Genomic DNA, 11,167 nt, shown 5'->3' on the forward strand with positions numbered 1-11,167 from the left:
GGGCCCGACCCCGCCCGCGGCCTCGCCCAGCCGCCCCACCTGGAGGTTCTGCTCCATCTCCTCGTACACGCGGTGCAGCGCCTGCTCCCTGTTCTGCAGCAGGACGCTGGCCTCCTGGTGCCGCTGGCTCCACGCCTCGTATGCGTCCGTGCTCACCTCCTTGTAGGCCAGACACAGGGTCCGCAAGGTCTCTTCCGCAAAGCTCTGGGCCAGGGTAGTAGACGCATCACTGCCCGCACCCCCAGAACGGCTGCTTTCTCTCTACCCCGCCCCCTGGCCGCGCCCCAGCCTCCTACCTCCAGCCCAGTCCCCTGACCACAGCCCCGCCTCTTAACCCTAGCCCCGCCCACGATCACAGCCCCGCCCCAGGTCAAGCCCCACCTCTTAGTCCAAGCCCCGCCCCCTTGTCGCAGCCCCTCGCACCCCGCCACCGACCACGGCCCCGCCTTCTAGCCCCAGCCCTGCCCCCTGCCCCTGGCCCTGCTTCCTGGGTACACCAAATGCTCTCTTCAACAGTCTGTCCTTCTTGCAGCAGCCAGAGGGGGCCATGGCCCCCCCGTGACACTGAGGCCTCTGTGCTTTTACGTCCTTGCAGTCTCCAGGGGCAATTGCTTTACGCCTCTTCACTGTTCCTCAGAACCCACTTGGGGACCCCTACAGCCTCTCCAACGCTTCCTCAGGCAAGGCTCCAGGTCCTCAGCCCTGGGCCTTCCCTCTGCCCCCAGGGCAGGGAGTCGCTGTGCTGCCTCTGCCTCCCCCAAGGGCTGGCGGGGGTGCAGGATAGGAAGGAGCCCACTGGCTCTCTGTCTCTGTTGTGGGCCCAGGAAGGTGTCCCCCAACTAATCCTGGCCTCCCCCACCTTCCTACGTCAACAGACGGCCCCAGACCTGCCTCTTGCTCGGGGGCCCAAGAGGCAGGATGCGCTCAGGACATTGGCTTCAGCACACAGAGCAACGATTTTGGGGGGTGGGGGTGAGGCTCAGTGCATCTGGAACCCAGGCCATGGGGCGTGTTAGGGAAACAGCTGCTGTCCCGTGTCAAGTCGGTTCCTACTTAGTGACACCATGGCACAGAGTGGACCTGCCCACGGGCTTTCCTAACCTGTCATCTTTATGGGAGCAGATAGCCAGCCCTTTCTCCAGTGGAAATGATGGGTGCGTTCCAACCACCAATCTTTTCCTTCCCGAGCAGCCGAGCGCTTAACTGTTGCGCCACCAAGGCTAGGGGAGCAGTGTGTAGGGCTAAAACGTCCTTGTGTGAATTAGGATAAGTCGCCCCCTGTGGACGCGGGCAGCTTGGAATGCGGGCCCCTCCCAGCCTCGTGCGTGTGCGGGAAGGGCGGTGTTTGCACACTACACAACCTGCCCAACCGTCCGCGGCCGCCGCAGGGACTCACTGCCAAGGCCTGCTCCGTGGCGGTCTCAGTCAAGTCCTTCTTGGACAGCCGTTCTAAGATGACCATGTCCGCGCCCTTGGTGTACAGGCAGATGGTGCCCTCGGGGTTGCGGACTGTGGGGGGAGGCAAGGAGAGGCCCAGCTGGCTGGGCGCGGCCCCCCCGCCCCCGCCCCCTGCACGCCGGGCGGGGCTCCGGGGTCCGGGCCCCGCAGGGGCGGAGCCTCACCCAGCACCGACATCCGCTTGCGGTCGCTGTTGAAGTCCATCATCGCCAGCACCTCGTAGACGCGCTCCTGCCCCAGCTCCGTCAGCGTGATGGTGTCCTGCGTGCGCGACAGGAACACGTAGCCGAAGTTCCGGGCGGCCGTGACCAGCGCCTCCTCGTCGGGGGAAGCTGCCTGATACAGAAGCTGGTCTGGAGCCAGCGGGAGGGAGGGGACCAGAGGGGCGCCGTCACCGAGAGCTAGCTGCCCACACAGGCTCAGCAAACAGTGAAGCCCCGGTGGTGTCCCGAGCCCGGGCGACGTCTGAGCCCCATGAAAGAATGGGGCACCTGGCACCTGTTGTGTATTTAATTATGTCCCAACAAAGTTTTGTGGAAGTCCTGTCGCCCCTGCAACTGAGATTATTAACCCTGGTTGGGAGCAGGAGCATTCCTTGGTTATGTTAGTGAGGCCACGCTGAGTAGAGAGGGACTAACCTGCTCCCTGTGGAGCGGAGCCTAGATGCCAAGGGAAGGAGGACACAAGGAATGGCAGGAACTACTGACAAGGACGGGTCTTGCCTTCAAGCTGGAGGCCAGCCCCCTGAACTGTGAGACCCCTTAAGCTCCTGCTGTTTAAGGCCACCACTTGCAGGTTTTCTTGTTGTCACGGCAGCTCTAGGTAACTCAGAATCCGACCACTGCCCTTGAGTCGATTGTGGCTAACAGTGAGCCCCATGAGTTCCAGGGCTGTAAATCTGCGTGGAAGTAGATTGCCTCATCTTCCTTCCACAGAGCAGCTGGTGGGTTTGAACCACTGACCTGCTGCAGCCAGATGCCTCACGCACTAAGCTACCAGAGCTCCTTAGGTAACTAAGATAGGCCCCAATCTAAACACCCTCCAAGCTTAGTGACAGACCCGCGGGTGTGGCGGGGCACATGGACGCGCTTTAAGCCTGACCCTCACACACCTCCGCTACCTTCTCGGCTCTAGGCCTGGACACTCTCTGAGCTCGGGGAGAGAAGGCGGGGCTTGGGACAGGGGCCGGAGCAGCCTGGAAAGCAGGAAACCTGTTGCTATCCACTCCCGCTCATGGCGACCCATGTGTCTCAGGAGAACTGGGCTCCAGGGTTGCAATGTCTGATTTTTCAGACGCAGATCACCAGGCCTTTCTTCCGAGGCACCTCGGAGTGGACTCAAACCAGCGGCCTTTCAGGGAGCAGCTGAGTGTGTTCACCTTCTGCACTGCAGGGGCCCTCGGCATCCTCTCAGCCCTAGTAAGAGGAGCCCCGGTGGTGGGGGTGGCACTCACTGTTCTTCTCCTGCACCATGACGGTGTGGCACAAGGCCAACAGCCGCCAGAACTCGCGCACCACCGTGTCCTCGCCGGCACGCACGGTGGCCAGCAGCTCCGAGTTGTGGTACAGAAGCTTCCCGTCCGCAAACTCGTTCCACTGGTAGGGGCTGTCCTGGGGGGACAGGTGAGGACAGGCAGGCTCTGGCAGGGTTGCCCTGGGGGCCTCCCACACACACTCGGGGCAGCAGGGCGGGGCTCACTTTACGCAGCGTCAGGTCGTCTTCTGGCCCTGGGGAGAGACACTGCTTCAGACTCAACTCCCCGAGACCACCTTGGGGACCTCATAGCCCCTGCCCCCCATTGCAGGCTGCCCAGGGTCACTGGACATGGCTGTCCTTCCTTATAAGGAAGGAGCCCTCCAGCCTCCTGCACAAAGGGGAAAGTGATGTGGCCACATCCCCCAAGTGTCCACAACGGGCACCCAGAGCGGGACATGGCAGTGTGGGACACGTTTTCTTTGACTCTCCTATGGGGCCCTTTGAAAACCCGGACTTGGCCGCCTACTTTTAAAAATTGGGAGTTGTTGGTTCCAACTCACAGCGCCCCTAGAGGACAGAGTGAAACTGCACCAGAGGGTTTCCAAGGCTGTCAATCTTCTAGAGGACAGAATGGAACTGCCCTACAGGGTTTCCAAGGATGTCATTCTTCATGGATGCAGACTGCCTCATCTTTCTTCCCTGGAGCAGCTATTGGGTTTGAACCACCAACCTTCTGGTTAGCAGGTGAATGCTTTAACCACTGTGCCATAAACCAAACCAAACCCGCTGCCGTCGAGTCAAATCCAACTCTTACTGACACCTCCTTGGGTTTCCCAGGCAGTATCTGTACAGAAATAGATGCCCAAGGATGCCACAGGAGACGACATACACTATATAAAAGCTGAAATAGCTGTTATTTATTTATTTATTAAAGATGGTGAGGCCTTTACTTTTTTTTTTGTTTTCTATCTTTCTGTACTACTCAACTTTTTCTTTAACTTATGTGTAACTTTTTTTTTAAGTGTAAACAGATACTTAGTTGTCATTGGGTGCAATTCTGCCTCACAGCAGCCCCACGTGATGGAGTGAAGCTGCCTCACAAGTTTCCTAGCTTGTCTTCTTTAATTCTGGTTGAAAGCCAAGAGGACTTGCAGGCCTTACTGATGAAGATCAAAGACTACAGTCTGCAGCATGGGTTACACCTCAACATAAAGAAAATGAAAATCCTCCCCACCGGACCAATGAGCAGCATCACGATAAAGGGAAAAAAGACTGAAGTTGTCAGGGATTTCATTTTACTTGGATCCACAATCAGCACCCATTCCAGCAGCAGTCAAGAAATCAGACGTCCTATTGCACTGGGCAAATCTGCTGCAAAAGACCTCTTTCAAGTGCTGAAGAGCAAAGACGTCTCTTTGAAGACTAAGGTGCGCCTAACCCAAGCCATGGTATTTTCCATTGCCTCATGTGCATGTGAGAGCTTTGGACAGTGAATAAGGAGGACCAAAGAAGAGTTGATGCTTTTGAGCTGTGGTGCTGGCAAAGAATGCTGAACGGACCGGGGCCTGCCAGAACGTTCATTTACATATTGTCTGTGGCTGCTTCCAAGCGACCACTGCGCAGCTGGGTGGTTGTGGTACCAGGAATGTTGACTCTGGCCCTTTGTGAGGCCCCTGGGTGGTGCAAACTGGTGTGTAACAGGCTGCTAACCAAATGGTTGGCGGTTCTAACCTGGCTGGTGGCTATACTCCTGTAAAGCTTCTTCTTGTTGGGTGCCGTTGAGTCAATTCCGACTCATGGTGACCCTGAAGGACAGAGAACGGCCTCACAGGGTTTTCTAGGCTGTAATCTTTATGGGAGGAGGTCGCCAGGCCTTTCCTGAGTAGCCGCTGGGTGGGTTCAAATTGCCGACCTTTCAGATAGCAGCTGAGCACTGAACCACTGCGCCACCAGGACTCCTCCATAAAGATTATGGGCAGTACTAGGTTACTTCTGAGTTACGCACAACTTGTTAGGAACCAAGCCCCATAAAGCCTATTATATTAAAAACTCGAGGTACAGACAATGGTTTGTATAACAAATGGGTGCTACCTTGCTACGTGCAAGGTTAAAATGTTATCATTATGAATGCTGTATTGTTACATTAAAGGTGTTTGCATCTATCTGCAAGTGCTTCTTAATGGTTTTATGCACAGAAAGGTGCACCATTATATAGTGAGGCAGACATTTGACTAACTTACGTCAGATACAAGCCCTCCTCATGTTCCCACTCACGTACAGGTCTGACCTACTGACAGGCCTTCGGAGGGAGCTGGTTCGTAACCCAGGGACCATCTGCACAGGTGAGAAAGGCCTCTGAGGCAGCTTGGCTCTGTTGCAAGGGGTCGCTACGGGCTGGAACCAACTCGACGCCAACTAACAGCAGCAGCAACACGTTCTGCTGGGCGGCCAGCTGGCCAGCCGAGATCCCCGAGGGCAGGGGCCCCGGGCTGGGTCCCGGTGGGGAGGGGGGGCGCGCACCGTAGACGCGGCCGTTGATGCAGCACTTCTTGAAGGTCATGATGTTCTGGGTGAGTGTGCCCGTCTTGTCCGAGAAGATGTACTCCACCTGGCCCAGGTGGTCGTTGAGGCTGGTGCTGCGGGCCTTGGCGGGCGTGTCCAGCGGCGCGTAGTACATCTGCGTGTCCCAGTTGATGAAGATGCTGTTGCCCAGGTAGATGAACTCGGCCCTGTGAAGCACATCCGGTCACTCCGGCCCGAGCTGGTCCTGCCTGCGGCCTCCCCCACTTTCCATCCACCAAACCAGCTGCTGTCGAGGTGACCCCGACTCATGGTGGCCCCGCACGGGTCAGAGTAGAACTGTTGTCCATCAGGTGTCTGGTGGCCAACTTCCTGGACAGAGACGGCCAGGCCTTTCTTTTCAGGCATGTCTGTGTGAACCTGAGTCAGCAACCGTTCCGTGAGCGGCTGAACTCACTGTGCTCCCTGGCAGCCCCGTGGGCCTCACGTTCCCTGTGAGCACTGGGTGCAGGCGGGAGGCAGGCACTCACATGATAAACATGGCCATGGGCACCATGACACTCAGCAGGATGAGGAAACCCCAGAAGGTGAAGAAGGCCTCCATGCTGCTGCTGTATTTGTAGCTGGACGAGACATAGTAGTGCTTGCTCTTGAACTCCCCCGCCTGGTACTTGAAGCCCAGGGTCAAGGCTATGGAGATGAGCACCAGGAACAGGAAGATCTGCGGGGGGCAGGAGAGGGCGGGGCTGAGGGGCCACGTGGACACCCCAGGGGTGTACCAGTGTGGGCTGGAGAAGACAGGAAGTCTCCCTGCCCCGCAACCTCCAGCATGAAGATGCGGGGCTGGGGAGGGGAACAGGAATGCCAGGAGGAGCGGGACTTCCAGGGCCTCGGCCAGGCTTTGTGGCCTATATATTTTCTATTCCAGTCACTGAACTAGCTGATTGGGCAAAGATGCGGTTAGCTGCTGGTGGTGACCCTAGCACCCCAGAGCTCACGCTGTCTGGTCCTGTGCCACCTCTGTGATCCGTTCTGAACTGAACCACTGGGATCCATGGGGTTTTCCTCGGCTTAGTTTGGAAAACAGATCGCCAGCCCTTTCTTCCTGGTCCTTCTTAGTCTCAATGCACCGCTCAACAGCGAGCTCCTAGCTGACACGAGCCCCCACTCCCAGACAGGTGGTGGCTGCATGGGGTGCGCTGGCCAGGAAGCAAACCCGGGTTTCACAAGTGGGAGACAAGAGCTCTAACACCGCCCCACCACCGCCGCCTGCTGTTGTTGTTATGTGCCATCAAGTTGGACCCGACTCATAGTGAGCCCTCCTTGGGTTTCCAAGGCCGCCGCCTAAGGATTGTTAAAGTTCCGTGGAGGGTATGTGGTATTTTCTGCAGGTTGTGGAAACGTCAAGATCAAAATTTGTTTTATAAAAACAATATGTTTTTTATGGTTATTGTTTAAGAGCAGGGTCCCGAGTCCACGGACCTGTCAGAAGGTTAGGCTGAGACTGCAGAGGGAACGGGGACCCTGGGGGACGCGGCGGGGCTGCTGCTTGGGGCGCGACCCTGGCCCCGGCCCTCCCTGCCCGCCCCGGCTCACCAGGACCACCAGCCTGTTCATCAGGTAGTCCAGCTTGGTTCTCTTCAGGTGAATCTTGCCACAGTTCTTCATGATCTTTGTGTCAAAACCTGCAGGGCCAGGCCAGGCAGGGGCTGCTGGTCATGGTGGCGAGCCCGGGGCCGTTGGGTGTGGTCTGGGCGGGGGCAGCCTTCCCCTGGGAACCTGGCTGGTCTTCCACTTCTCTTTCTTTCTTTCCCCGCTGCTCTAGCCTTCTGTCTACATGACCGGAAACTGCCTGGTGGAGCACTCCCCGCCTTCATGAAGGAGACGAGGGCCTGGAGCAGGGTGGGAGGGGTCTTCTGCCATTTAATCTAAAGGCAGACCCCTATTCTTCACACTCACAGAGATCCACCCACCTACAGGCCCGCCCACCTGTCCACCATCTGTCCATCCATGTAAGCACCCCACTTTTTCCAGCCAAAACAAGGGTGCTGGCTCAATGGGTCCCTTTGTACAGTTTCAGAGATCGGGGCCCAGAGAAGCCAAGCCAGGAGCCGCACGGGCCGGGCTTCGTGGCTTCTCGTCAATGGCACCTCCCGAGCCGGGCAGCCCACACCCCGGGGCCCCGGTACCGGCGTAGATGACCAGCCCGTAGCAGGTGTCCGTGTTCCGGATCTTGCAGCCTCGCAGGAGGATGTTGCCGAAGTCGAGCGGGTGCTTCTTGCCTTTCCACTCCAGGCACCCCACAAAGTTGTGCATCCGGCTGTTGGGCTTCTCACACACCACCTTGCCTGGGGGGACCAGCCGGTCAGCGGGCCTCTGCCGGGGACCCTGCCACCCACCTCCATCTGAGGGGCTCGCTCTGGCGCTGGCACTGCCCCCTGCTCACCCCTCCAACCCCACCACGAGGCTTCCTCTGGGAGTCTCCAAAGCTATGCCCTTCAGCCTCAGGGCCTTTGTGCATGCCGTTCCCTCTGCCAGGAAGGCTTTTCCTGGACTCACATCTCCTCCAGGAAGCCCTCCTAGGTCTTCCAACCAGATTGGGCCCCCACACTCCCAACCTAGCACGCTGTGACACTGGGGCCCAGCCTGGCACCTGGCACATAGTCGGTGCTCAATAAATATGTGAGGAGAGAGGGAGGGACTCCCAAGAGTTGGTGAATGAACTGGAGAATGGACATTTATTGAACTCCAACTGTGTGCCTGGTGGGGCTGCAGCCCACGTGCAGCCTTCAACCCCACTGTTGTTATGTTGACTGCCATGGAGTTGGGCCCTGACTCAAGCTCCGCCCCCAACCATGTTGCGGAGAAAACTGCTGCCAAGTCTTCTTTGGCTGTCATCTTTAAGGAGGCGTACCTCCAGGCCCTTCCGCAGCACTGCGGGTGGGTGTGAGCCACCAGTCCTTAGGTTAGCAGCCCAAACCTCCAAGTGGGGGACCTCCACAGAGGTTGCGGAGGGTGGGGGGGGTGGCTGCTCACCTTGAAAGGTCGCCATTTTCCTTACATTGTTCAGCTCATGGTGGGTGGCGGCCAGCGCCTGCCTGAACTTCAGGTTGGTCTCTCTGGGGATGAGGAGTGGGGGGAGATGGAGCTGGCAACTGATAACACTCCAGCAACACATTCACCGAGCACCTACTACGTGCCAGTCTCCAGTCAGGAGGCTGAGGCCCAGCGGGGAGAGAGCTGGGCCAGCCCAGACCTTCTGGCTTTGGGCGGCAAGGCCTGCTGCACGCGGGCCCCCAGACATGTCCATGCACAGAAGGTGCACAACTCAGTGGCATGATACACCGTCCCATGGTGTGTGACCGTCACCACCTTCTGTTTCCAAGGCTTGCTCATCCCCCTAAAGCAGCCCCACGCCCACCAGCAGTCGCTCACCGCCCCTCCCCCACCTCAGCAACCCCTGACCCCTGCTCTGTCTCTGTGGCTCTGCCGCATGTCAGTGGGGTCAGACACTGTGTGGCATTTTGGGTGGCCTCTCACTGGGCCTCGTGTTCTCCAGGTCCACCCACCCACATGGCAGCACCTGTCAGAACGTCATTCTTCGACAAGGCTGAGGAGATGTTCCACACTGTTGTGTGCAAGGACCACACTGGGCTTATCCGTTCATGTGATGATGATGGACACTGCGATTGCCCGCCCCCCACTGCTGGCTGGAAAAACACCCAGTATCTTGCAAACAAATCCCAAGCCAGTTTCCACTGAGTGGACCCCAACTTCCCATGACCCTGTGTGTCAGAGTGGAACCGAGCACCCAAAGGAAGTCCTTTCAGGACCAAGCATCCGAAGGTCCTTTCAAGGCCTGATTTCTCCAAAGCAGATTGCCCGACCTTTCTTCTAAGGCCCCTCTGGCGGCTCAAACATTCAGTATTTCAGTGAGTGGCTGAGCACTTATGTGTTTCCTCCACCTGGCACCTCTGTGCTTTGCAGGTCCCCACAAATGCTTGTGGGGTGAATGACCAAAATATCGGAGCTGGCTGGGCAAGCTCCTCCTCGGGAACCAGGGAGGGGGACTGCTTGGGGTCTGCTGCCCAAGCCCCCAGGCCCCCCAGCCCCCAGGCCTCTTACCCGTCGATGTCGGCTGTCTCCACGTAGCACAGGCTGCTGGGCTCAGAGCTGGCAAGCAGCAGCAGGTCAGCCTGCGAGCAGGGGAAGGTTGGAGGAAACCAGGACCCACCATCGCAGGGCGGGCGAGCTGGGAGGAGAGGCAGCCCTCCTGGGCGGGGGGCCCCAGACTCACCGGGACAATGCTGTCCTTGTGCAGGCGGACCACATCTCCCACACACAGGTCCTTCCATTTCCTCCACAGGAAGCTAAGGGGTGGGGTGCAGCAGGCGTGAGAGAAGCCCCTCACTGACCCACCCTGGCCCAGCCCAGGTGAAAGAGAGGCAGATGAATAAGCGAATGAACGGCTGAATAGATGGACAGATGAAGTATGGATGGAGAGATGGACAGTTGATGGATGGATGGTGAACAGAAGGATGGACAGATGGATGGTTGATGGATGGATAACAGATTGACGGATGGTAGATGGATAGATGGAGAGAAGGACGGGTGCGTAGATGCACAGATGATGGATGGACAGACGGATGAATGGATGGGAGATCAGGAGATGGACGAACAGAAGGATGGATGAGTAAGGGATGGATTGATGGACGGATGGTAGATAGATAGATGGGTGAACAGAAGGATGGATTAATGATGGATGGATGGGTGGACAGACTAACAGACAGACGGATGGAGGGTGGATGGGTGATGGAAGAAGGGATGGAGCATGGTGGTTGGATGGACAGGTGATGGATGGATGAATGGATCATAAATGGATGGACAGACAAATGGATGGTGGATGGATGGGTGAATGGATGATGGAGGAAAGGATAGATGGATTGATGGGTGGAACGAAAGATGGACGGGAGGATGGACAGAGGGATAGATGGTGGATAGAAGGATGGACGAATGGAGCAAAGGGGCAGGGTGGAGTCATGGCCAGGCTGGGAGGGCGATGAGTTCCCACTCCTGGGCCCCTGCTCACCCCTCCAGCCTCGCTCATCTCCCTATCTCTCCAGGAAGCCTCCCCGATGTCCCTCCTTCCTCCTCATGGCTCCACATCCTGGCCAGTGACCTCCATGGGCCCGTTTCCTGGTCCTCCCCCTCAGCTGAACTCTCGTCCCCTCACGGGTTAAGAACCCAGCCCTTGGCCTCTTTGCCCCCGTTACAGGGCTGGGTCCAGGCCTGCTGGATAGCCAGAGCCTAATAAATGCCGTGCTGGGTCCTCCACTGGACTCAGCCAGGATTTTCAGGGCATTGAAAGTCTGGACACTCACAGGGGACCCCTCGTCCTGCCCGCTACCACTGCCCCAGCCTCACCTCTTCCCCACTAGGATCTGGCAGGGCCTGTTGTTGATGGTAGTGTCGCTCCGGTGCCGCCCCTGGGCCAAGAGGGAGGGTCAGAGCCACGGACTGCCCGCTCCCCAGGCCACGCCCACAGCCACGCCCAGGCCTGGGCCGAGAGGGAGGGTCAGAGTCACGGACTGCCACGCCCAGGCCACGCCCACTGCCACGCCCAGGCCTGGGCCGAGAGGGAGGGTCAGAGCCACGGACTGCCCGCTCCCCAGGCCACGCCCACAGCAAAGCCCAGGCCTGGGCCGAGAGGGAG

At 58.2% G+C, this 11,167-nt stretch overlaps 1 protein-coding gene across 1 annotated transcript in view; it reads right to left on the minus strand.

Moving 5' to 3' along the window:
• The window catches only part of ATP8B3 (ATPase phospholipid transporting 8B3), a 35,511-nt gene that overhangs the window by 16,770 nt on the left and 7,574 nt on the right, over positions 1 to 11,167 (minus strand). The window contains exons 6-20 of the mRNA XM_042782777.1: positions 10,879 to 10,940; positions 9,752 to 9,824; positions 9,580 to 9,650; positions 8,491 to 8,573; positions 7,644 to 7,802; positions 7,410 to 7,427; positions 7,051 to 7,139; positions 5,985 to 6,175; positions 5,455 to 5,663; positions 3,157 to 3,185; positions 2,912 to 3,068; positions 2,763 to 2,783; positions 1,623 to 1,811; positions 1,397 to 1,509; positions 40 to 204 (exon numbers count right to left, since the gene is read on the minus strand). Of these exons, the coding sequence (XP_042638711.1) occupies positions 40 to 204; positions 1,397 to 1,509; positions 1,623 to 1,811; positions 2,763 to 2,783; positions 2,912 to 3,068; positions 3,157 to 3,185; positions 5,455 to 5,663; positions 5,985 to 6,175; positions 7,051 to 7,139; positions 7,410 to 7,427; positions 7,644 to 7,802; positions 8,491 to 8,573; positions 9,580 to 9,650; positions 9,752 to 9,824; positions 10,879 to 10,940 (1,629 nt within the window). The remainder of the gene's footprint in view (positions 1 to 39; positions 205 to 1,396; positions 1,510 to 1,622; positions 1,812 to 2,762; positions 2,784 to 2,911; positions 3,069 to 3,156; positions 3,186 to 5,454; positions 5,664 to 5,984; positions 6,176 to 7,050; positions 7,140 to 7,409; positions 7,428 to 7,643; positions 7,803 to 8,490; positions 8,574 to 9,579; positions 9,651 to 9,751; positions 9,825 to 10,878; positions 10,941 to 11,167) is intronic.

The sequence above is a fragment of the Orycteropus afer genome, unplaced genomic scaffold, assembly GCF_000298275.1.
Source record: "Orycteropus afer afer isolate SDZICR_OR568_19922 unplaced genomic scaffold, OryAfe1.0 scaffold00466, whole genome shotgun sequence".
Taxonomy (NCBI): Eukaryota; Metazoa; Chordata; class Mammalia; order Tubulidentata; family Orycteropodidae; genus Orycteropus; species Orycteropus afer.